General features: G+C 46.3%; 1 protein-coding gene across 2 annotated transcripts in view; it reads right to left on the bottom strand.

Moving 5' to 3' along the window:
* Window positions 1-3,341: 3,341 nt before the first annotated feature.
* Window positions 3,342-27,113, bottom strand: part of SERGEF (secretion regulating guanine nucleotide exchange factor) — a 232,223-nt gene continuing 208,451 nt past the window's right edge. For both annotated transcript variants that reach the window (XR_003115700.1, XM_025357794.1), the window contains one exon: window positions 3,342-3,707. Coding sequence is in view for 1 of the 2 variants with exons in the window: in XM_025357794.1 (XP_025213579.1) it covers window positions 3,379-3,707 (329 nt within the window). In the remaining variant the exon portion in view is untranslated. The remainder of the gene's footprint in view (window positions 3,708-27,113) is intronic.

Below are 27,113 nucleotides of genomic sequence, written 5' to 3'. Positions count from 1 at the left end.
CTAGCTGGCAAAACCCACTGCCTCACCAGCCGCTCCTCCCTCCTCCCTCCACACTGCAGTCACTCTGAAATTCTGAACTTGTGGCAGTTGCACGGACCCGCACCCTCCCTCTATCACCCCCGCCCCCAACAGTTTCCCAACTAACTCCCTAACTCCCAGTTTCAATTGATCACTAAGTCACTTCACCCAGAAGTGGTGGATGCCTGGGGCTGGTGAGAAGGCTTTAAGCCTGAGCCCTAGGCCTAGATTCACCATTCCTAAGCACAATCTCACCCAAGGCTGATCTCATGGCCCTCACAACCCACCAGGGCCAAGGGTGGTGGGAGTGTCAAGGGATGATGGGGTACTTGTGATCAGGAGGGCAGGGTGAGTATGATAGGGAGGGAGACGTCCCATCAGCATCTGGTCTGTGCTCGACCTTCAACCATCACTCCAAGGGCCAGGCCAATGACCTGGGAGCACAGAGTGGGGCCTGCTCCCCTCTTTCCCTTTCTTCCTTCTCACACAGGAGGAATATGAAGACTGATTCTTTTAGTTCATTGAAAAAAACTAGTTTTTAAAAACGAGTGAGTATTTTCTCAAATAGCCACAGCTCTTATGGCATGTTAGCTTACCAGGTGAATGATGTTGTCATAAATTGACTGTCAAATGGTTATGATATTTGAAAAAGGGCTAAAAGTAGAGGATGAATAGTGACAAAGGGGATCAGAGAATCCACTCATTTACCCTTCCCCCCACGGTGGGTGGGTTATACTGATGAATTCACTCATGGGCATTTATTGGGTACTTCCTCCATTCCAGGACCCCTCTTTGGTGAAGGGGTTCCCAAATTGATGAAGACCTGGTCTCTTGCTCTCAAACAACTCACAGGCTATTAGGAACAAGGGGCTTGGACATCTACAAGGTCTGATAATAGCCAATAGCAATCCAAGGGTGCAGAAAAAAATCTGGGAGACATTGTCAACACCTCCTCAGTCATTATCTGATGAGTGCTTTCAGACACTCATCAGATTCAGCCAGTGAAGGAGCACGGAGAGAGCCCATCTGCCCAAAACTGATGTCTGGAAAGGCAAAACTGGAGGAACTCAAGGTGACGGGATGGTCTATGATGTCTTCTAGGGCCAGCAGCCATTCATTCTTCCACATGTGGATTATCTGCCCCTGTCTGCTTCTAAGAAGGGTTTGACTCAGTTCTGAGAGTCTGAGGTTCTGCATCAAAGGGCTCAGGAGCTAATGCACCCCCTGATCCTGTTTCAGGCTGGGAAGGAACCCTGAGACACTTCTTTTTGGTGCTCACAAGGAGGTCATGGGAGAGGCAATAGGACTCAGCAGCAGAGGCCTTGGGATTTTGGTTTCTTCCAGCAGTTGCTGAAAGAGGTAGGAGGGAGCTCTGAACTGGAATCTTGTGAGAGAGAGTGCATTGGTTCTTTGTGAGTGGTAACCATGTAGGTAGTATGGGCCTGAGTGCTATCTGGTGTGGGATTGCTTTCCGGCCTGATACAGGCCTGTAGGACAGTGGGTGGTGGGCCAGTGACCTTGGGTTGCTCCAATATGGGTCACCTCTGGGCCATCTGATTGCTCCATCTCTGTGGTTTGTTTGGTCATCTTGGCAAATCAAGCTCCGAGTGCATGGAGATATCCTTCCCATTCCTCAAGTTCTTGGAGACTGTACTGGCTTCTATTGGTCCTGAGAGGTGGGGAACCAAGGGATTTGCTGGCCAGGGCAGCCATGTTTCTAGGGTGCAATATTGGGAGGACTCCATGCATGATGTTCAAGGTCAGCCTATGGCTGTCAGTGGTCTCTATGTTCAAGCCTGGGAAGCTCAAGATTGCCCTCATCCTCCTCTTCTGAGCTGAACTCACTCCTGGTCCCAGGGCTACTCTCCATCACACTCTTGTCTCACTCAAGGACTTAGCTGGGTCACTTCCCAATCAGGACCCTGGCCTGGTAGTGAGGTTTATGACCTTCAGATGGTCCCTTCCCCTCTTTTGGCCTCCATTTTCCCACATGAACAAATGAAAATGTTGAATAAAATCAGTGTTGAATAAAAACTTTCTCAAGGACCTCTTGTCAAATGAAATGTTATGTGAAGCCCAATATAGAGAAAAACTAAAGCTGCTTGGAATAAGATGTGTGTGTAGGGGGGACGGGGGAACCTGGACCTCTATCTACCTGGCCTCCTTAACCCACAAAGTGGCCACTGAGTTCTCAGGAGACTCCCAGGACTCTAAAGAATGCAGCGTGACGGCCACTAGGCTGGATGGTCTTTCAAGGGCCTTTAACTTTGGTATCCTGGGATTTTGTAACTTGAAGCCACTGCAGCCCAGCCCTAACAGACTCATTCTGAGTCACAAGCAGGCAGTGTGGGATGGGCCACAGACCTGGGCTGCCTAGCTGGTGACACTGCCATATGGTTCTCCAGAGAAAGTCCATTCTCTGAGGTCCTCTGGCAAAAGGCTTGTTGCCAGTCACAGCAGAAAGAAAGGTCCTATGTCCCCCAGAGCCACAGGGAAGTCAGAGAATGAGGATCTAGCCTGGTCTCCATCTTACCTGAGGGCCCTCCTCCTGCACAGGCTAGGGCTTGGTGGGGCAGATGGTCAGGGGTCAGAGTCTTTGACGTTGCTATCCCTACAGACTTCCCTTCTCCTGCTGTGACCTGTCCTTCATCTGAAACAATATATTTTAGCAATTATAGTTACACAAACAAGCTCCAGCATCCTGGCTGACTCAGATGAAGACAAATCTTCTGAGAGTTTCGCCAGTTCTAGCCTCTCTTGTCTATCCTAGGGTTTTCCTCTACTGGGTCTTCCCAGAAGTCTTGACTCTTCCTCCACGTACTCCTCTCTACTTCCCTCCACCCCTACTCCAGAACCTTCTCCCTCGCCCCCAGTCACCAAGATAAGAGATCTCTCCTATTTAAGTATCCAGTCATCTGATCAGGGTACCTCGATATCCTTGAACTAGAAAACCATGTGCTCAGGGCCTTAAAAATAAAACTCCAGGAGGGGCTGCTTTAGGCATGCCCCAGGAACCCTCTGTTTTGCTGAATTGAAGGCTGCTGGGCCAAAATAATGAGGGACATAGAACTGGGTTTTCTATCTCCACCAGGCAGGGACAGGCTAGAGCCTTCCTACTGGTGTGTTAGCTTTCCATATCTTTAGTGAAGACCTAATCCCTCATTCTCCTCTACTGAGTAGAAAGCATGTCTGCCTCCTTGAGTCCCAGGCACTGGGCAAGCAGCCTGCCATCATTCTGGTTTATGGTCAGCCCATCCATCACTGCCTTCTGAGCCCTTCTTTGGCCAACCCCACAGCCCAACAAAGCAATTCTCTGGGAAGGCTTTTGGTGGGAAAAGCCACTTTATTAAAGATTCTCTATCACAGTCCCCCATTTCTGGACCAGTCAGATTGGCTTTGGGTTGAAGTTTCTGATTGTCTTTCCTTCCAGTTTCTCTCTTTGTCCATGGCTTCCTGAGATTCAGTGTCCTCGGTGGCATCTGGGGAAAGGTAGGTGACCTTGGGGTCCTGGACCAATGCAGGGTGAGCTGGTAGCTGGCAGAGGGCCAGGGAGTGGCCAGCCCCACAGCCCACAAGGAGTCCTGATGATGACAGCAGAGCCTGCACCGGCTTCGGGGCCCAGATGTTGGCTTCAGTGCCATCTCCGCACATGCCATGTTCATTCCAGCCCCAAGAGTAACACACTCCACCTGTGAAGGAGAGGGAAGACTGCTGTAGAATAGGTTTTGGATAATAGGGCTGAAAAATTCACCCTGAGGGTACAGGTATCATCATAAACCCCAGTTCACACAGGAAGACGCCAAAGCTTAAGGACACATGGTGGCATGCTCCCCATCCCTACTTTCCTCCCTTCCTCTGAGGGCGGCTGCCCTCCCACCCCCGAGGCATGCTTCCCATTCCCACAAAACCCACGACTGCTCATGTTCCAAGCACAGCTTTCCTCCTCGGCCCTTCCCTACTGTCACCACCACATATAATCCATCACCAGACCTACTGACTGTGCCTCCAAAAACATCTCAAATCTTTCCCCACATTTCTCCATCTCCTCAGTCAGCTCCAGCCTGATCCAGGCCACCATTTCTCCTACCTGGACCATGCCAATAGCCAACTAACCAACCCAGCTGCTCACTCCATCCACCCTGATCTTCAAAGAGCATCAAGGCAATCTTCAACTACTGCAAATCTAATCACGTGTCACTCTGCACCTAAAACCCTTCAGTGACTTTCCACGGTCTTTAAGGAGGCCTTCCCTTGGCCTGTGAGGCCTGAGTGATCTGGCTCCTGACTATCCTGTGGCCTTACTTGCACAACTCTTCCCCTTCTTCTTTGCATCCAGAACCCTGGCTTTCTTTCTGTTCCTTTCTGTTCCTTAAATATGTCCAGTAAGGCCTTCCTATCTCTCAAAGCCTTCAGTTTACTGGGCTTCCAGACCTCTTCATGTTTTCCATTCCAGTTGTCGCTCAGAGGCCAGGGTCCTCCCCCGGCCACCCAATCCAAATAAGATTCTCATGACTGCCCATGTATTCTTCCCTCAGGAGGACCTGGCGCGCTGTAGTGAGGGATGATTTGTGTGGTGATGTGTTTACTGTCCCCTCTTCACTAGACTGCACTCTGTGGTGAGGGACAAAGCATGTATAGTTTCTCCACTGCTGTATCTCTAGGACAGTGCCTGGTACACGGTTGGTGCTCAATAGGTGTTTGCCGAATAGATACGAGAATGAACAAATTCATACAGTCAGAAAGTGGCCAAGCCAACAGTCATGCCCAGGTAACTCCAACACCCCACCAATCATAACACATCTTCCTAGGTTTTAGACACTGTCCTAGGGTCTAAACTCACTCATGTTTTTCTGTGGTTGTTTAAAAAAATCTTCTGGATGTAAAAATAATACATCTTCATAACAAAAGAAAAGAAAAGAAAAGAAACAATGGACAATATGGATGTGTAAGGAAAAGCAAACTTGCAGAATTTTGCCCTTGCCCACTACTAGAAATATTTTGGATATCTCTTTCAACCCTTTAATTTGTGAAATTTATAAATATTTGTATATGTTTGTCCCGCTTTTTAACATTATAGCACAACTATTTCTCCATGGATTGTAAACTCTTCAAAAAGTAAATTAAAATTAGTCAGGCATGGTGGCGCATGCCTGTAATCCCAGCTACTCAGGACACTGAGACAGGAGAATCGCTGGAAGCTAGGAGGCAGAGGTTGCAGTGAGCCAAGATTGTGCCATTGCACTCCACCCGGGGTGACAGAGCGAGACTTTGTCTCAAAAACAAACAAACAAAAAAGTAAATTAAAAATAATTTTCTTCTCAATATGCATTAAAGAACAGAAAATAATTTAATAGAAAGATGCAGATCTCCACTCAGATTAAGAACATTAGCTAACATTTTGCCATATTTACTTCAACTCTTCTCTTAAAAAAAATCATAAAGATACAGTTTATGCCTCACCTCCTATTCTTGTCCCTCTATCCAACCCTCCTTCCCAGAAGTAACCACTATTTTGAAGTTGGTATACATCATTTGCATGGTTGTTTTATATTTTTCTACATAGCTATATCCTTAAATATTGTGATCTTTTTAGTTTGTTTTAAAGACTTACACAAATAGAATCATTCACATATGCTTTTTTTTTTTTTTTTTTGCAAGTTGCTCTTTACACTTATCATTGTTTTCGAAATTTATCTGAGCTGGTAGTTACAGATTTAGTTCAGTTATTTTCATTTTAACTGTGCATAGTATCCCGTTATATATAAATCGCACTTCACTTACCCATGTCCCTTTTGATGGATAGTTATTTAATAATATCATTGCTGCTGTTTTATTATACAACAATTGAAAATATATAATATTATGCAACAACAATACTAATATGGTTGCTATTATAGACAGTATTGCAATGAAAGTCTTTGAACATGTCTCCTTGTACAAACTGGTATTTGTACAGGGTGATTCCTGGGAATATGTGCATCATGCATGTATATGCAAGCATGTTTACTTTCAGTAGGTATGGCCAAATATCTCTCCAATGACTAGACATTTATATTCTCATCAACAACAGATATGAATTTGCTTCACTATATCTTACCTTTAGACTCTTGCCATTCTCATGAGTACATTCAATTAGTTTGCATTTCCCTGACTACTAGTGAGACGGAGCCGTAGCGCTTTATGTTGATTACCCCGTTTAAGTTGCCTCTTCTGTGAATTGTCTATATACATTCTTTCTCTGTTTTGTTCTTTGGTTGTTTGCCTTTTCCTTATTGATTTGCAAGTATTCTTTGTGTATTATTTTGTTTTTCTGATTCTTTGTTGTTACGTGCATTGGAAGTATCTTCTTCCAGAAGTCTGTGGTGTGTCTCTTTACTTTCTTTATGGTGTCTTTTGTTATACAAATTTATTTATAATGGCTGCCTAATTGCCTATTATGAAGATTAAACAATTTACTTAACCTGCATTCTATTATCAGATCCATAGATTGTTTCTAATTTGTCATTATTTTATATAGCATTGCTATGAACATCTTTATGCATGAGTCTTTGTCTGTCTCTAATTATTTTCTCAAATTAGATTATTAGAATGGGAATTCCTGGTCAAAGAGTATAGGCATTTTTGAGACGCCTGAGTACTGTTTTGAGTACTGCCAGAATACTTTTCAGAAAGGCTACTTGCATATAACTTCAGCAATCTGTGAGAGCATTGCAGGTACTTAATAGTATTATAATGTTGAAAGATCTTCCTAATTTGAAGACAAAAAATGGTATCTCTTGTTTCAACATGTACTGTTTGGACTACCATTGAAATAGAAAAATAATTCTAATGTTTATCAGATATTTATATTTCCTCCTTTGTGTACTATCTGCTTCATATCTTTTCCCTGGTTAGTACAGAAGAGTTTAAGTACTCAGGCCCTAGAGCCAGATGGACTGCATTGAAATCCCAGCTTCGCCACTTATTAGTTGTGCCGCTTCAGGCAAGTTACTTAGCTTTTCTATATCTCAGTTCTCTCGTCTGTTAAATGGGGACAGTAACACCTTATTAGAGTTGTTTACAAGGGTTAAATGAGCAAGTAGAGTATATGCAAAATACTCAGAATGGTGCCTGGCACATAGTACTACAGAAATGTTTGTAATTGTTGTTGTTACCTATTAAGAGCTTTGTGGTTTGAAAGACTTTGATTTTAAGAATATAAGTTCTTTCTCTGCTATATTTAGCATTACTATTTTTTTTTCTCAGTTTGACTTAAAATTTTGTTTTCAGTCTTTTGATAAGTGTATGGTTCTACGCAGTAAAAACTTCTTTTTGATATTTCAATAATTTGAATTTTAAAATCTTCTTTACATTTAACTCATTATCCATTGAAAACTTGTTTTGCAGACCACTCTATCAAGAGGGTGGCTGACTGGGCCCCAGAATTACCCTTCCCTTCCCTTTGCCTTAGTAGGAAGGCAATCACTGGCCAAAAGCTTGGGTTTAGGGAAACACAGATGTCTGCCTGTTTGGCCCACAAACGCGGAAGCGCATACAGAGAGGATGAACCCCAGGCCACATCTCCTACAGTTAAGCAGGAGTTCCAGCCAGGTTGAGCTGAGGCACAACGTAGGGAGAGTGGAAGAGGCTTGGTACCTTTGGGCTTAGTTCGGCACCTGGTATGGGCTTTGTGCCCGGCCCTGGTGAGTGGCACCAGCTGACCGTCAGCAGGGATGGGGGTGGGAGGAAGGCAGAGCTGACCTACCAGCAGGACACAGCACAGTGGGAAGCTGGCAGGCCCCTCTCCTCCAGCCAAAGGGAACGCACTCTGAGGAAGCTACGCCTGGGACCGGGTCAGCCAAAGGCCTAGAGCCAGGATTTTCATGCCCACTGGGTCGAGAAGCCTGGTAAAGGCCCAGTAATATCCCCTCACAGTACTTCCAAAGAAAGCTTGACTTTGGGTTAGGTGCTTTGTGTACTTTATCTCATTTAATTCTAACAACCATGTGAGGCAGCCACAATTTACTGATTATTCTCATTTTTCAGAGAATAAAACAGAGGCTCTAGGATCCAGGCAGGATGGCCCCAGAATCTGTGCTAAAGTCTGCATGTTCTATCCCAGGGCTTGCCAAGATTATTCTATAAAGGGCAGATAGGATATATTTTAGGTTTGAGGGCCATGTTAGGTCTCTGTCATGTATTCTTTTTGATAACCCTTTAAAAACCATTCTTAGCTTGCAGCATCACACAAAAAGAGGCTGCAAGTCAAATCTGGTCATAGTTTGCCAACCCCTGCTGCACACATATTACAGACTATGGCGTACGGACTCTGCTATCCTGTCCTGGGTCCCACTTTACCACACAACCGTGTGACAATGGTACGTAGGTCCCCACCGACTTCACAGGGTTGCCAGGAGGAGGAGCAATGCCCCAGCACCATGCCTAACACAGCGACAGCTCAAATCCATGTGGAAAGCAGACCATAGAAAGAGAAGGAAAAGGCAAGGAAAGCCACACCAGTGGCAAACAGCACAGAGGAGATGGGGGGGCAGCAGCAGATGAGAAGGTCTACAGTAGAATGATAGGAAGTTTGGGGTTTCCAGACACTTTAAACAAGCCTATAAAAAAAAAAAAAAAAAAAAAGCCAGGATGCTGAACTCAGAAAGCAAAGGATTGGTTATCCCCTTAACAGAAGGACTTGCAGCAGGACATCTTTCAGTAATAAGCTCCTCTAGCATTTTAGAATAGGTTTCATTCACCCCCTAACCTCACTTAGGGCCACCTTTTCAGGGGCACAATGAAGCTGGCAAGGCCCTCCAGACTCAGCAAGATGCTACTGTGCAGGCTGTTCTCACACAGAAGTAAGAGGAAGGAGAGTGGCCCACAGAAAGCCTCTCCCTAAGCTACACGGAACATGGAATGTCCAGTTTTCAAAACAGGTAAGTTAGAGGATGATTCCTGGCTTTACAGAGGGCTCTCTGCAGTGTGCTTGGCACTTGTCATGTCCTTGAAGACACTGGAATCCCACCTGGTTTACTGGTCCCGGGGCACATGGCTGAGCCTTGGGTGGAGAGCCCCATATTTACAGAGGGATTCCCTAGGCCCTTGGAGTTCAGGCCCCCTGCTCACAGGGCTCAATCTAGGCTGTGACGAGTGATGGAGCTCACAGCCCACCACACTTGCGTCAGCCTAAGAGCCCTGCAAGCAACGGAACCTCGGGACTGGCAGGGTCCCTGGCACAAGCTGGACACAATACCCAAATCTGTTCGGGTCTGTGGCACCTGCCTGAGCTTCTTGGCAACTAAGTCCTCACAGGGCCGTATGGTGCTGGGACTGCAGCCCAGTGCTAGGGAGGGGGCAGCATTTCTGCTGGAGGACCTTGCCAAGGAGGAATAAACACCTGAGCATGTGTGCAGAGCCTCCTGGTTGTCTCCTGAACCACAGAATCAAGACATTTCCCAACCTTTCTTGCAGCTAGGTGTGATCATGAGGGTCAAGCTGAAATGTTCTGTAACTGCTTATGGGACTTTTCCTTAAAAGACAGATGGCTACACTCTCTGCTCCTTCTTCTTTGTCCCTCCTTCATCCTGTCACCGGGAACGTGGATGTGATAGCTGGAGTTGTAGCCACTACCTCTGACCATGAGGATGAGGGCTGCAACCTAGGGATGGTGCTTCTCAGTTTCATAAAAATGTCACCTTAATTTCCACAGCAACCCTCGGAGGTATTACTACTTCCATTTTACAGATGAAGAACCAGGCTCAAGAGGTAAAATAACTTTCTACAGTCACACAGCTATTCTAGTCAGGACTAGAATCCAGGACTCCCAAATCTCAGGCTCCTTCACTAGTTCCAAACCATGTGAAAATGGTAATACAATCATTGAATACTTGGTATATGCCAGATCCTGTGATAAGCACTTTGCAAGTATTCATTCACTGAATCCTCACAACAAACCTGTGAAGTGCCATCTAATATTATCCCCATTTTGCAGAGTGATGACGTGAACCGTGCAAGGTAACAAGAGGCAGAGCTGGATTCGAACCCAGACAGGCTGGCTCCAGGCCCTCTTCTATTTAATATTATACTGTTCTCTCTAGCAAAAACACTGCTCCCCAGGTAGTTAAGAAAAGGTACAGGGTAACAGGCCACCTATGGGAACACAGGAAGTAATGGAAGGCAACTCCAGCTGGCGAGAGAAAGACACTATGCAGAGAAGCAGAAATCCCCCTGAGGCCTGTGATCACTGGGGCTGAAGCCCTGCCCCCTTCTGCATCTGCTGGGCAGTGGGAAGAGGAGGGAGAGATGGGCACAAGAAATTAGGTAGCCAATGGTCCATGTTGTCTCCTCCTGTCCAAGAGCACGCATAGGCCTAGACCAACAGTCAGGACTGCTCTTCTGCACTACCAGGCTGATGGAGAGGAGGGGTGAGGTTTGAGCACCCTCATGGAGAGGAGGGCTCTGGATTCTGGTAGATGTCAGGAAGGATGGGGTGGGCCTTGGAGCGGGGTAAGTTTGGGAGACACTTCTGAGTGTTTAGCCACCCAAGCTCATAGGGATCGCATCCTTTTGGCAGCAACTGGTGGAATGGTCCCTAGGGTCCTGCTGTGAGGAACGGGGAATGAGGAATCCCAGAAGTGGGACCTCCTGAAGTGCTTTGGGTCTAGATGGCAATAGCAGGATGGGAAAAGGGGATCAGGTCCTCAGCTCCCTTGCCCGGACAATTACAACTACTACTTTATCCTTTACGCTGAGGCTGCTGGCCTGGATGGGAGAAATCAGGCAGAAATGCAGCCTGGACTAGGTCCTCCCATGGAAAATTTCCTGTCTCCACAGCACCTATGAGACCAAGTCCAGACCCCTTAGCTGGCTCCCAAGGCCCCTCAGTAGTCTGTTCATCTTGGCATCATCACTCCTGTTCCCAACTCAGTGTTCCAGCCCCACAGGCTTACTGTCAGCTCCCTGAATTCACCCAGGCTGTTCACATTGCCATGCTCTTGCCCAACCTGAGTCCATTTATTTCATCATGTGGGTGCCTTTTCTGGTTTAGGACTTGTGCTGCACACAAGACCCAGAGAAGAGGAAAATTCAGTTTGTGCCCTCAGGGTCCCCATCCACTGAGGAAGACAGCCGTGGGAAAAGACAATTATGGCAAATGACGGCATGTGTACACAAAGGGGCATGGACAGTAGTGTTTACTGTAGCACCGTTTGCAACTGCGAAAGACTGGGGGGCCCCAAGAATATTCATCAATAGAAGATTATTTCAAAAAGCCAGAGCCCCCTTCAGGCCAGGGTCCTTACATATTAAAACTTCTTTTTAACATAAAGTTATGTAAAGCCCCTATATATTTTTATATGTACAAATCAAACTGAGAACAGTCTCTGAGGAAGAGAGGGGGAAATGGGGGAAGGGTGACCCTCATTTTCTGTTTTGTTCAAATATTTTAAAAAGCCATAACACAGATGATGATTTAAAAAATAATAATATTTCTAAGGGACAGAGGGGTAGCATAGAGGAGAGGATGACCTAGGAGACACTGACCCAGGAGGCCATGCAGAGAACGGCCATGAGAATGGCTATGAGGATGATGGTCCTATTGGGCTGGGCAGAGGACACAGGCACTGTCAGTGTTGGGCCCTGCTATGGTTTAAGTGTGTCCCCAAAAGCACAGGTGTTGGCAACTTAATCCCCAGTGCAACAGTGTTGAGAACCGGGACCTTTAAGAGAGAAGTAGGTCATGGGGACTCTGCCTTCATGAATGGATGAATGCTGCCACTGTGAGAATGGGCTAATTATGGTGGAGTTTGGTCTCTTTTCTTCTCTGTCTTGAATGTTTGCTTGCCCTTTTGCCATGTTATGATGCAGCAAGAAGGTCTTCCCCAGATGCGGCCCTGTGATCTTGGACTTCCCAGCCTCCAGAACCATTTATTGAGCTAAATAAACCTCTTTCTTGAGAAATTACCCAGTCTGTGGTATTCTGTTATAGCAGCAAAATATGGACTAAGACAGGCCCTTTCAGGAATTAGTCCATCCATCACTCTCCAGGGCCAAGGATACCCTCGAGGCAGGAGCTGAGGCAGCAGGAAGAAGCTATTCCAGAATCAAGAAGTGGGGCTGTTCACCCACAGAATTACTCTGGGGATGTTTTGGGTTTGTGGCCCACATTGCTTCAGAGAAGGCTGTATGTGGGAAAGCAGACAGGCCTAGGGTCCCCTTCTCACCAAGATCCATAGCAGCCCTGAGAATGAGGTAAGAGAAATAGATGGGTGGGGGGGTGAGGCCAGCAAGGAGGCTGTGGCTGTCCACCAGGTAAGAAAAGGGGAGGGCCTGTGGAAAGAGGGTTTTGGGAAGATAATGTGCAAAATACAGCCAGGATCTGGCCACATCTCACTGGCCCCATCACCCCTCAAGGGCTGCCCAACTGGTCTCTCTGCTGCCTCTGTTTCCCTGTATGTTCTATTCTCTGCACAGCAACTTGAGTGATTGTGTTAAAACCTATGTCAGACAAGGCACTGCATTGTTTAGAATCCTTCAGTGGCTTCTCCTCTTACTCAGAATAAACAACAGCTGGTCTCCAGCTCCTTCTCTGACATCACATTCTATCATGATCCACTCTGTTAACATCATCATAGTGACACTGACTTTCTTACTGTACCTCAAACACTACTTGTCTCAGGACCTTTGCCCTGCCGTTCCTGCTATCTGGAATGCTCTTGGCCCTGATAGCCACAGGTTCACTCCTTCATGTTGTTTAGGTATTTGTTAAAGTCCCACCTTATTTGAGAGGCCTTCTCTGATAACTCTACATGAAATAGCAGTCTACCCTTACTCCTATCTCTATCTCTTCACCTGCTTTATTTTTCTTCATTTTTTTTACAGTATATTTATTTTATGATCTCTCTCTCCTAACCAAACACAATCTCTTTCAGAGTAGGTACTCTGTTTTGTTTGCTGCTATATCCCAGTACTTGAAACAGTGCTTGGCATATGTTAGCACTCAATACTGTTGTGTGAATGGAAGGACAAATGAATGAATGGCTAGTGAGAGAATGGAGCTGCTTGTTCTCTCTTAGAGGCCGAAAGAGAACCCATGGATGTGGGAAGCAGCAGCCATGGGCATGGCGATTGTAGCTCGCTATCAGGAAGAACACTGCAATGACTGGAAGATTGCTCTGGAACATAGCTGGTGCTCTGTCAGAGGTCCTGAGCTCCCAGGACAGTCCCACAGTGGGCAAAGGCTGGGCTGAGACAAACCAAAAGTCCTTCCAATCCTGGAGAACTTGTTTGGTGGTGTGAGTGGATATGGAAGTGTATAAGAAAGAGAAGGAAGGTGGACACAGAAGAGTAGAATGGGCAGATACACGCTCCCCAGGCTGGCTCCTTCAAACCAGACAAAAGAAAGGTCTTGGTTCAAGTGATAAATAAGTGTGTTGAATTAATGGGTTCTAAGCTGCAAGGCTAGGACTGCTCTGGAACTTCTTCTAGAACCCCATTGCTCAAAAGGTCACCCAGTTCTCTCTGTCAATCACTTTCCCTTTACATAGGAGGAAATTGAGGCCCACAGTGGGGCAATGCCACGGCAAAGGTCCCCACTGGTCTACCTCCCCACTGCTCTCAACCACCCCCTGGCATCACTGCAGGCACCTCATCTGACAGCAGCCCAGTGAGGCAGGTGTTGGATCAACATTGCATGGAAGAGAAAACTGCATTTGGGTGCGGTTCAGAAACAGCCAAGCTGGGACAGGCAGAGGCCAGCCCTCCCTACCCCCAGCCCCAGGAGTAGGAGGCTGCTGAGGCTGCTGTGGACACATTTCCTCAGTCACCTGCAGTGAGAGCGTGCTGTGGCACGTTGGCTCCAGTGGGTGACTATTCTTAGATCTAGGGAGCTATGATGACGGATTTAGAACTTACAAGGTGGAAACATGTTGGCCTGTTTTATAAACAACTGAAATCCTCCCTACAGACTGTCTTTCTGAATTCTGTGTTCTCTCAGAACTGCTGGCTTTCTGGCTTATTGGCTGCTTTGGGAGAGGGGGGAGAAAGAGAAACTAATCCTCTTGAGGGCCTACTATGATCACATATGGTGTTATGGGCTTTTGTATCACCCATCTCATTTAACAGCTCTGGAAAGAAGGTATTTTGGTCACGCTCTGTGGATGAGGAAACAGGCTGGGAGAGGTCCAGAAGCAAGCACACCCTGTGACGTGGTACAAGAACGAGGCCGTGGACCAGCAGGTCTGCTGTGGAGCCTGGTGCTGCCAAAAGAAAGGTGGCCCTGGCAGATGGAGCAGTAAGGGCATGCGCACAGCACCTTCAGATTTGAATCCCTTCAGGTGTTGCTCTCCTGTCCTCTAAGATTTCTTCACTCCTGGTGATACCTCCTCCCTCTGTATGACCTGGCAGCTTGTCCCCATTGCATACCAGGGCCCCCTCAGCAGGTTCTCAGTTGTCATCATCCCTCTAGAAGTATGGTATCCAGAGGTGGCTGAGGTCCAGAGATGAAGAGCCCACCAAGATGCACACACAGTCCCCGAGGCTCTACCTCTGTTAGCTTAGCCTGAGGCCACATTCGCTGCTTTGAAGGCCAAGTCCACTTCCCCTTGCTGAACCTACGGCCTGTATATACTCCTAAATAGTTTCTGGAGGACCTATTCTCCTATCTTTTACCTGGCCTGCCTGCATGCTGGTGTTTTAGACCTGGCTGGAACTTTCAGGTTGTTTCCATTAAAAGTCATCTTATTAAATGAACATGCCAATCTCCGAGGGGCACTAGCAGAGGGGTGGAGGAATGGATGCCACTCTGGGCCCAGGAGCAGCTGCACTGTTGCCATTCCTGAAGCCTGGTCACCACCAGAGCCTCCTTACATTGCTGTCCTCAAGCCTGTTTGGGAATCACCAGTGTGCAGAAGAGGAAGCTAGGGAATTAGGGGAATAGTGGAGGTGGTAGTAACAAGGTCTGCTCTGGAATCCAGTGGCAAGTCCAGAAGAATCCACATGCAGGAAGATTAGGGTACTAGAGTTCACATGGGGACGGGTGACACAAACCTGAGATAGAATTCTCCGTAGAGGTTCCAATCACTGAATAAATATTATACCTACTTAGTATCTAGTCTGTGTCTGCTGCTATGCCCAATTCAGTTCAATTCATTTTGTACACATCAACTAGGCTCCCACAAAGTCCAAGTGCTGGGTTGGAGAGCTGAGCATCCATCCCACAGTGACAGTGCAGGGAGATGAGGTCCTGGAAAGATTTGCTCAGAAAGACCAGGCAGTGGCTAATTCCTGAGACGGATCAAACCCCCAAGGGAAGACAGTCTCTTATCTTTTTTTTTCCTAAACAGCAAAATTTTATTAAACTTTATGTCAATAAACATTATTACAGTACAAAATAGGAAAAAACTAATGGGTTAATACTTATAATACATATTAATCAATTTTTTTTCCTTTTAAATAGACTATTTTTTAAGAGAAAATATAGGTTCATAGTAAAATTAAGAAGAAAGTATGGACAGTTCCCATAACACTTCCTGCCTCTACTTACTTCACAGCCTTCCCCACCAACATCCTGCACCACTGACACACCATTAGTGCTCAAAGTGGGTGGTTTACATTATGGATGATCTTGATATTGTACATTTTATGGGTTTTGACAAATGAATAATGACATGGATCCACCTAATTATAATGTCATACTGAATAGTTTTGCTGCCCTAAAAATCCTCTGTGTTTTGCCTACTTATTTATCTTTTCATCTGCCAGAGTTGCAGAATAAATGTTATAGAGTGCCTATAATATTCAAGCAGTTGCAGAGAATACAGCACCAAACAACACACAAGGTCCCTGTCCTCAAGGGGCTTACACTCTAATGGGGGAAACAACAACCAAGTAGGCATACAAGTCAACAGAATGCAGCTAGTAATAACAGTTATACAAAAAACCAGTGATACAATTTAGAAGGGCAGGTAGTCGGGAAGTCCTCCCCAATTATGTGGCCCCTGAGTTGTGACCTGAAGGACAAGAAGGAGCCAGCCATACCTGTGGGAAGAACTTGGCAGGCAGAAGAAATGACAATACAAAGGCTGGAAGAAGGAAGGCATTTTGCCAGTTCCAGATATAGCAAGGAGGATGACTACGTGTGTCTGGGGCCAAGTAAGCCAAGGGAGAGGCAGGCCTTAAAATTGAAGGGGAAGCAGAGCCTTGAGATGCCAGGTGAAGAGTTAGAAGTTTGAGAATGCTGAGAAGCTAGGGAGGGATTTAAGCAGGCAATGACAAATTCTGATTTACATTTGAAAAGGCTGCTCTCTGAAGGCTGGATTACAAAGGCAAAATGCAGGGAGCAGATTTAGGAGGCTACTGCATTGCAGAGGACCAGGCAGTGCATGAAGGTGGCTTGAAGTAGGCTGGTAGCAGTGGGGACGGAGAAAAATGGATAGATTTATAAACTGCTTTGGAGATAGGATTTCTAGGACCTGCTGATAGATTATACACAGAGAGAGATAGGAATTATAACTGATTCCTTGAGCAATGAGTGGATGGTAGTGCTATTTATGAAGTTGAGGAGGCCTGGAGGAGAGAGAGGCTTGGGGGAGAAAATCAAGAGTTCTGTTTTGGACATTTTAAGATGTAAGTGCCTATGAGACATGAATGAATGAATGTATTCCCCAAATACAGACCTCTGGTGAGCCTAAGAGATGATAAACCTGAGACCTGGGAAACCGTGTGAATGACAAATGGTAGGAGCTACCAGGTGAGCAGTGGGCAGCTCAAGAGGTAACACTGTGCTTATGGTTCGATGGGGACTAATTTGGTGCCTTTATCACTCTAAATTATAGCTTCTGTTTTTGTTTTTTCTTGAATGAAGTGCTTGACTGGGATGCATACATACTACATGGGCTAATAAATATAAATTGCCTTTGTGAATGTCCCTACTTCATTAAAAAACACATAATATTTGAAAGGAAAATTACCATTTCAGATAATTATAACCACCGGCCCAAGTTCTCCTACTGGTCCCATTGGAAGTAGCATTCTTCTCTAACCCTGGTGAGCTGCCAGGACTGCTGGGCTGGGAAATCCAGGCACAGAGTTCCTCTCTCAAAGCAGGGTGTCAGCAGGAGCAGTGGCATTCCCAGAGGATGCAGTGTTTGCATGAGACCCTGCAGCCAGACTCTCCTTGGGACATCTAATTCCCAGGTAGTAGGAGGCCACCCCAAAATGAGGTAGCCCTGAAAGACCCTTAAGCATTGGTTCTAAGAATAAATATGCAAATGAAGATAAGGAAGCCTGGTGAGTTCCACTGGGCTCCCTCCCTACATGACTATACATGTCTCCACCTGGGACTATTCAGCCTCCTGTGGGCTCAGCCCCAAGTGGCAGATTCCCCTCCCAGATAAGGGGACTAGAAACTTTGAGGCTGAGGCGAGGTACGTTTGTCTCAGAGTGTGAATCCTTCAATGGCATTCTAGCTCAGAAGAAAATCCCAAGCCTAGACCTTAGCCTATAAGGTTCTATACCATCTGGTCCCAGCTACCTCTCTGATGCCCATTGCTGCCACTCTCATCCTCACCTCTTCTAATCCACTCGTCTTCAGCCACACTGGTCTCCTTGCTCTTCCTCCAACTGGCCAGTCATGCTTCCAGCTTTAGCCTTTGCACCAGCTGTTCCCTCTGCCTGGAACCTTCCTCTCCAGATAACCATATGGCTCCCTCCCTCCCTCCCTTCAATCAGGGCATCATTCAAATGGCACTTTCTTAGAGGGCCTTCCCTGATCACCCAATTTCATCCTTCCATCTCTTTACACTGCTTAATTTTCCTTCCCAGCACTAATACCCTATCATATACTTTTGTTTGTCTGTTTCTCCACCAGAATGAAAAGCTCTATGAGAGCAAACATTTCATTTTATTCAACTGCTGTATTTCCAGCACTTAGAAAAGGTTATGGGTATATAAAAGGTGCTCAATAAATATTTATTTTAGCAATGAAGAGCTGTCACTTGCCCCAGGAGGGGCTCATTCCCTTGAGGGGAACCCAAATCAAAGTGCTGGGCAGACCATCCACTGGGATCACCAATCCGAAGCAACTGCTATATTGTGTGTGCACACCCACACATGTGGCAGGGCAGTTAGGGTAGCCCATGCTGAAGGCATTTTGTAGGGCAGCTGCAGCCTCAGTTATGGAGGAAGGGAGTTATTAGAGCTAGGGGTTGAACAGACCACCTCCAGCTCTAGGATCAACCCAATCCTGGCAGGCCTAGCCTAGCCTAGTCCATCCCAGCTCTTCAAATGAGCACCCATCCATCTGCCTGTAGGCTGACCCTCTGCTTCCTGAAATGAAGGAAAGCCAGCTGGGCAGTATATATCTCAAGTCCTCACCCAGTGGGTCAGTGAACTGGGAAAGAGTTGTTGCTGCTCAGTACTTTTGGAGCCAGACAGGCTTGGATTTGATCTTGCCTCTGCCACCTACTGTATGTACTTAATTCTTGGTTTCTTCATCTATAAATAAGGACAATCATCTTTTCCTTGCCTTTTTCTAAACAAACATGTAAAGTGCCCAGCACAGACTCCATCACGTGACACATGCTCACTGGACACTTGTTCCCTTCCCTATCTTCCCCTCTGCTGCTGGGATTGCCCACATCTCCTGCCCAGGATCTACTTCTCAGCCTTCCTCGATCTAGTCTATCTTGAGGCTAGCTATTAGTAAATCTGGGAAAATCGTCCAATACAGGGGCACATGGAAAAATTGTCTCATCCCTTCTCCTTCTTCCCATCTCCATGGACCCCTTGCATGGAACAAGTAGGTAACATTTCATACAAGTTCTAGCTGAGGGTTCAGATTAGTGTTTGTCTGAGGCGTCCTGACAGGCACAAGCCACTAAGCATTGCTATGGAAACCATTTTGTTATTCTCTGCTGTGTCATTTGTTTTCTGGCACAGTTGCAGTTGTGGTACAGGGGGAAAGGCAGTGGATAAGGTGCCCAAGGATCAGAAACCTAGTGGGGCCTGTGTTCCTACAGGATTGTATGACCAAGGCTAATTCCTGCTTCTCCTTGGGTCTTGCAATCTCCAACTCTCAGGTAGAACACTATTTTTCAAATAGTGGCCCGATGACCATCTCAACAATCAGAGTCCTGATGCCCGTCCTATACCAACTGTCAGAATCTCCCTCAGAGCTCTGATGCACAACAGAGTTTGAGAACACTGCTGTAGGAGTTAGACTCGCTAAATTGTTTTCAATCTCCCAGTGCACAAAACAGGCAGCACTGAAGTTATGCTGACTGGAGCAGGGATGAAAGGCTCAGAGCCCTATCCACTCAGCCTCCCACTACTCCCAACTGGCTCCATGGAATCCTACAGCTTCCCAGAGCACAGTTTGGTAACCACTGGACAAAATGATTTCTAGAGGCTTCCCTAGAAAAGGAGTCAGCATTCATTCAATCATTCGTTTATTCACAAATATTTATTAGGTGCCTTCCTTCTTTACACCAAGTATTTGTTTGAAGTCAGTAGCTCCACTATTACCTAATCTCTCTTGGGCTCAGATTTCTCCTTTGCAAAATGGAAACATAGTATTTGTTTTCCCTACTTTACTGGATTCTTCTAACAATCAAATAATCATGAGACCACCTAAGAAAAAGTTGTTTGTTACCTGGAAGAGACTCTGCAAATGCCAACAACTATTATCATTACTGCCATTAGTGGTATATCTAACTATCTCAAGTCTATAGAACTAAGTTAAGTCCTCAGAGGCCTCAATGGACTGTTACTCTCCTATTCTCTGTAACTAAACTTCCAGAAGGTGTTGCAGGGTTTGGAGAACCATTGGTCTAAAAGCCTCCATCTAAAAAATATATTTTCTGAGGGCTAAGAATATCCCTGAATTTGATGTCTTCTAAATAGAACATTTCTCTATTATCCCAATTTACTTCCATGATCATATATTACTTTCATAACAAAAAAAGTTAGAAAAATGAAGACTGTTGAAAATACTGTCTGATGCACACAGTTCTCTGATAAACTCTTTATCTAATGGTTTAAAATGAATTCAAATGAGATATTCAGGCAAGAGAAAATGCAAAATTTTCCCTTCCTGACAGCCACATGGCTCCACGGCAGTGCGGGGCTCAGTGTCAGACCTGGGCTCTAAGTCTCGGCTCTGCCACTAACTCAACACGTGGTCCTGGGTGAGTCACTACCTCTCACAGGATCTCAGTCTCTGCACCTATAAACTGAAAGCACCAACTATGGTGATCTGCAAGGGCCCTTCCGGTTCTGATGGTTGATGCTCCAGACAATGAAGGTACTTTCCCAATATACCCAGGCTGTAATTCTACAGCCTATCTGGCTGTGCTGGGCACACAGCCATGCTGAGTTCACAGTGGCTCATGGAAACAGTGCTCCTCTCCCCAGTCACTCATGTGGAGTTTTAGACCTTCCAAAGCTCCATCAGCCCCACAACAACCCTGAAGCAAGAAGGTCAGGGAACAAGCACCTTGGGAAGAAAGGTGGCTCATTTCAGAGCTGCAAACTTGTAAGTGACAGGGTCATGACCAAAATCAAGGTATTTTGACTCCAAGCCTACCTAGTATTCTTTACCTCATTTGGATCATATCCTAAGAGAACTACAGACCCTAAAAGCTTCATGCGGTGGAAAGACCACCAGTGTTAGAATCAGAAGATGGGTGCAATCCCCTCTTCCTGCTCTCCTGTGTATGCTTCTGCACCAGCCACTCCCTATGACTGAGCCTCAGTATCTTTCTCCATAACACGGGGCTATTGTTCTGACAATTCCAGTGCTGTGGGGAGGCTCATGGAAGAGTGAATGGAAACCTTTTGTATGTTATAAAGTTAGATGTCAGTTACCATGAATACCATTTATTGGGCCCAAAGGTAGGGAGGAATCCATCCCATTTGTCCTTCAAGAAACCCAAAGCCCTGGGAAGTTTAAGTCCTGGGCCACAGGACAGCTGGGTATGAAACCTGAATGAGCAAGTCACTTGACTTGCAAGCTGAGCTATACAAGACAGACTTTAAGCTTGGCCTGGCTCCCACCCTATGGAGACCAAACTGCAACAAAACTGAAAACACTGGACAGAAGTGTAGAGCCCAACAATATGGATGGTTCCTTCTTCCCATCATTCGCACATTCAACTAGTCAACAAACATTCCTCTAATATCAATTATAGATAGTGATGTTTGGGTACCTTATGTATGCAAGGAAAGAGGAGGAGGAAGGAGCAAAGATGAATATGATGGTCCATATATGGAAAATAACTAACATTTAATAATGAACATTTCCTGAGCTCTTACCATATATCAGGAACTATGCTGTACTATTTGTGTTATCTCATTTCACACCCACAATAAGCCAAGAGGGCAGGAATGTTCTGGATTACTATTTTACCCTTGAAAAAGCTGAGGCTTAGCTGAGGCTCAGGCTCAGCTGAAAACTAAGTGGTGGAACCAGTACTCAAACCAATGCCAGCCTGTTCAGATCCTAAATTTTTAACTTCTAGTTCCACAGCCTCTGTATTGCTGGGTGACCTTAGGCAAGCATCCTCCCATCTGAAATGTAGAGATTCAATTATTCTAATGGGCACAAGAAATATCACAAACAACTGTGACCCAAAAGAGAAAGGGAGAAATGCCCACTTGAAGTGAGGTGTGGCCGTCACTTCCCATTCCTCAGGAGAGGAAAACATCAGATATAATCTGGGTGGCATGATGACAGAGTCAGGCTTTTGCCAGACAGGGATCAAACCGGCAGGGTTCAGAGAGATATGGCTAATATCTGCCTGCCTTCAACAAGGTCTGTTCTCCCACCAAACCCAACTGTGTACCCCATCTACACACTCCATTTACCACCCCACCCCTGAGCCAGGCCTTTTGTTCACGCTGCCCCCACCTCCCCTTACTTCTCTCCTCCAGGAGGTCTCTTCTGATGCCGCATCTCTCCCACAACAGAAAAGCTTTAACAACCACTCAAATACTATTTCATCAAGAAGCCCCCAACTTGATGGAATAGCATTTTCTTTAAGACCCTGGTCCTTGGTGAATGGTTCCCCTGTCTCCACAACTTGCTCTGCTTATAAGAGAAGAGTAGTGGTCCTTCTCCATCTGAATCTGTCACAGTAGCAGATGCCAGTAAGGTTGCCTGGAATGTCTGCACATGTGATGCTGCCATGGTAACAGCAGACCAAGGTTCGGAATGCTTTATCCCTGATGAGCTGCCCTGGCAGTGCCATGCCAGGCTGCTCACGGAATCTTCCTCGAAGAACAATAACAACAACAAAAATCACCAAAACCTATGCAACAACAACAACCCATTAATGGACAAGAAACTGCTGAGCACTGGTGCCAAGGTTCAGTTCCTATAAACATACTTTGGGCCACTCACCTGGTCCCTTAGCTGATAAGGAGGCCAGGCCTTGGCTGTGTGTACTGTGGCTCACCCAGAGGGTAATGCGGTTTTTAGCTGGCTGGGCCAATGAAGCAGGCCGTCCCCAACTCCAGCCCCCAAATTACCACTTCTCTTGTTTGATGCCGCCAACCAGGGATCTGCCGGCGTGGACCCTGACAATTAGCACAGCACTTGCATTTGTTGGGGAATTAGGAGCCACTGATTACCCTAATTCCACGTCATTTACAGGCAATGAGTGTCAGCCTGGGATTGGCCTTTCCAAACGGTGGCCTACAGGGTGGCATGATCATGACTTGACTTTGAAATGGAAGCAGAGGCCTGGTAAGCCAGGCTGTGAACCAGGAGGGGAGGCAGGACTCACAGCTGAGCCTAGCTATATGGCAGCCATTGCCTCCCCCAGTCCTGCCCACTTAAGGGAAATGAAGACCAGAAGAAGGTGTTTCCAGATTGAGAACATGCCTATTTCTAAGTCATCCTGACCCAGGAAGGGAGCCCATTTCCTGTTGGTAGCCCTGCTGACCCCCTAGAATGTGCAGCCACAAGATTAGTGTCCCCTAATCTGAGAGTTTCTGGGGGCTAAAGGCCTGAGTCAAACTCTCACTGACTGAGCAGGACCTTCACACTCAGATCTGCCCCCAGGATCCAATCACTTGCCACCAGGCCCCACCTCCAACATTGGAAATTACATTTCAATGTGAGATTTGGAGGGGACAAACATCCAAGCCATCTCACCCAATGATAATTACCTTTAGACTCTTGCTGTTAGATCTCTAGTCACAAATGGGCCCTCCAGGATAGTGACATTTACAGGATAATATAGGCCCCTACACCTTGTATGATTGATCCCTATCTCAACCCAGCAGGGGCCAACTCTGTAGCTAGTATATTCCCTGTGTTTCCAACCTCTCCTGCCAGTTTGCTGTAAGAGGAGCCAATAGGCTTGTCTACACTTTATAGGGTCATGACCATGTGGAGCCAGCTAACTGAATACTTGTCCACTAGAGAACTTCCGGATCTCTCCAAAGGAATATATAGGTATTGGGGTTTGGCTGGACAAGTCCCAACAACTTCCCTAATTCAAACTGTAGCTTGCTTGAAAATCGGGGACTGAACCAGGTCTTTCCAGTCATTCATAAAATGTCTATTTTGTCTTACTTGGTAGATATCGTAAGGGATATAAAATGAACCATTCATGGCACCTGCTAGCAAGGAATAAACAGTCTAAGGGATCAGAAGAGATTCCTGGAGGAAGAAGAAAAGTTAGGGGAGAGGGAAGAAAGAGCATCCTAAGTAGAAAGAACAGTGGGAACAAAGACCTAGCTGGGGGAAGGAGTGGCTTGCAAAGATAATGGTGGTAGTTCCACTTGGTGGAAGAAGAAGTGGTGCAAAACATAGCAGAAGGAAATAAATTTGGGATGATAGGTAGGGGGCATATGGCAGATGGCTCAAGAAATATAATCCTTAAAAAGCCTGACTAAAGATTTCGGATTTTATTTCATAGCCAATTGGAAGCCACTAAGGCTTTTGGACAACAGAGTAGCAGAATCAGATCTGTGCCTCAGAAGCAAAATCTGGCATAATAACAATCATCATTATTGTTCTTGCCATCATGACAGATCACATTTAGGATGCACTCATACAATGCCAGGCACTTTTCTAAACACTTAGACTGAGTGGGAAGGAAGGTCTACAGGGAGATCACTTGGAGGTGGAGGCAAAGTCTAAGAGGAAGAGGATGAACAAAGCCTGAGCTGTCTCAGTGGCAATGGGACATAGAAGAGGGCAGGATGGAGAGAAAACAAGGAGGTGGGACCAAGAGGACTTGGCATCTGTGAAGCTGTGGGTACAGAGGGGTGAGAGGAGTCAGATAGCCTTAGCCAGGAGACTAGGAGGATGGAAGTCACAACTAGGTCTATGATATGTGATTCCTTGATTCATAGTCCTGGTAGATGAATCTAGAATTCAACCCCAAGGATATAGCCAAAATATTCCTTGTCACCCTGAGTTCAGGAAAACATCTGGGGAAGAACAGACCATGAATCAAGGGCGGCTGTCCCAGGAAGATTTATTCTCCCACACTGTGCCCTGCTCCTACCAACCTAGAATCTGCTGGTTGGAGTGAGAGAGAAAGGACCTGGAGAGAAGTAGCCTCTCTTTGCTTTGACAGTAGTGTCTTCTTGGTAGAGGTCTTGTCATGATATGCATCAGACTAGGGTCCCTATTTAGGGAGAATGCCCTGGTTTTAACCTAACTTATTTCTCTGTCCTTAGGTATCACTGGGGTGGCCCCGAGCCCCTGAGGATTAGGGCCCTCAGATGGAAGACAAGAACTACCTGCTCTGATATTTCTCTCACTTCTTGTATCCCATACAAACCCTGTGCTCTGGTCAGGAGGGCTTCCCACACTCTGCTCTCAGCCTGGGATCCGTCTATGCTCATACCTCCCCATCCCGCAATCAGGAATGCCCTTATCCTGGGCTAATCCAAATCCTAGCCTTCAAGGCTCAGCTCAAGTCCTCCTTCCTCTAAAAAGTCTACAATAATCATGCCTACACTGAGCTACAGTGAAATTTCAGAGCTGCAAGGGAACTTACAGATCATTGGCCCAACCCTCAAAACTCTACCGAAGAGAAAACTGGGGCCTGGAGAAGACAGAATAAGGGCTATGCCTAGAACCCGAGTCCATAGCATTCCCTTGATGAGCTTCCCATGAACTTTGTAGTTCTTTATTTCACCTGTCCATGTCACAGATTGTGATACTGTCTGTGAGGACAACGACTTCTGTATCTCTATATCCTTCACTGTGCTTAGCACCCTGGGTCACAGATGGCTCAGGAAATAGAATCCTTAATAGCCAAAGATTCAGGAAGGTAACAGGTCCTGAGGAAAAGCAGGATACAGGTGAAGAAAAAAAAAAACCACCACCAAAACCCTCCTTCCAGCAATTCTCCACTGTTCTGGGATGCAAGCCAAGCCTAGCCACTGGACTGGGGGTGAGAACAGAGATGATGCATTCAAAGGAGACTTTTACATCCGAAAGAGATTTCTGCATTCAATATCAGTGTTCTAGCCCAGAGCCTCTTGGGAGAGCAGCTTCCAGAGGCTGGCAGAAGGGGTCATGCTGAGGTCAGCCTCCAGCCTAGGGACCCTGGTAATGGTGGTGGAAGCAGCTGAGAGAAGATTTTTCTTTTAAAGCTGAATCTTCAAATTTGGGGAACTAAAAGAACCCTCCAAGATCACCTAACCCAATTCCTAAATGTTTCAGATAGGGAACCTGAGGTCTTGGTAAGGAAAGAGACTTGATCAAAGTCACACAATACATTAGGGTTACAGCCAGGACACAGTTCCATGTCTCTTGATCCCAACCCAGGGGTCTCTGCAAGACAACTTTTCTCAGCTAGGTCCCACATGGACATAGCCAGGAGAGCAGCTGGTAGGATTACATGGCTACCAAGAATTTCTACACTGCTTTTTAAATTGTCAAAACTCAATTGCCGATAGACTTGTGATGCAGGTTTAGAGAAAATAATGAGTTTGACTAAGGCTCCAAGCTGAGAAGTCACTTGCTTGAGATCATATCAAGCACAGATTTATCTAGTTCAAAAACCCGTCGTTTCCCATTGGCTCATGCTGCCAGACATGCTGCGTCTAGGCTCAGCATGGAAGAAGAAAGACAGGACAGACAGACATTCTGAGAGGTTTGACAAAGAATTCCATCAGATACACACTTCCTGGTCAAGTTCCTCCTTTGCCCCAGGCACTGTGCTGGGCGCTCCAGACGCAAAGAGGAAATATGATCCAGGAGTGGAGAGACTAAGTAGGTAACTTCCAGGGAGCTCCTAAATGAGCAGTTATAAAGATTGGAAGAGAAACAAATTCGGTCCTTCAAATTCTGAAAAGAATGAGGTTGAGGAACAGTAACAGACAGGGATGTTGTAACAGAACAGGCTGGCAGGGTCCACCACAGATGTATGTGCCACCAGCCAAAGCCATTTCTGTACTTGCAGAGCACAGCACAATGCCTGGCACATAAAAGACACTCAATGTAGACTTGCTGAGTCAATGCATGGATAAATGAAACTAGCATCCCAAAGGGAACTGAGGGGCAGTTCCAGTGCTTGCAGAGAAAGGGTCTGCCCACCAAATGTGGTCTTGCTCCACTCCATCTGTAGAAGGGGCAGGAGGCAGCTGGTGGGTCCAGAAATGCTGACAGAGAAGGACAGAGCTTCCAGCCCCAACCCACTTCTCCATGGCAACGAGCTGACAGAAAACTGCACAGGAGACTGAGAAACCAGTTTTAAAATAAAGACACAAAACACTCTCAGTCTAAAATCACACATGCAAAGCAACAGCTCCTGCCTCTCAGCCCCTTAGGAGGGGTAGGCATAATCACTAAGAAAAGTACCTCCTTCCAACCTGCCCATTTCTCTGCCAAGGGCCCATGGGCCTCCCCTCCTGCTGTATACTCTTCTAAGAGCTGCCAGGCAGAATTCCTCTTGCTTTGCAGTATATGCTTCAGGGCATTGCATCAAATCTGACAAGCAATGGTAAAGCTCCACCAGGGTTAGATCTGGCAGGTTCTGCAGCAAACAGGCTGTCTGCTGCTGGCTTTGTGTAGAACGGCAGTTCATAGCGGGGTGGCTGTGGCACAGGGGCCAAGCAGGAAGAGCAGGACAGGGATCACTTTTCTCCAT

The sequence above is a fragment of the Theropithecus gelada genome, chromosome 14, assembly GCF_003255815.1.
Source record: "Theropithecus gelada isolate Dixy chromosome 14, Tgel_1.0, whole genome shotgun sequence".
NCBI classification, from domain to species: domain Eukaryota; kingdom Metazoa; phylum Chordata; class Mammalia; order Primates; family Cercopithecidae; genus Theropithecus; species Theropithecus gelada.
This window is presented reverse-complemented; position numbering and strand designations above follow the sequence as displayed.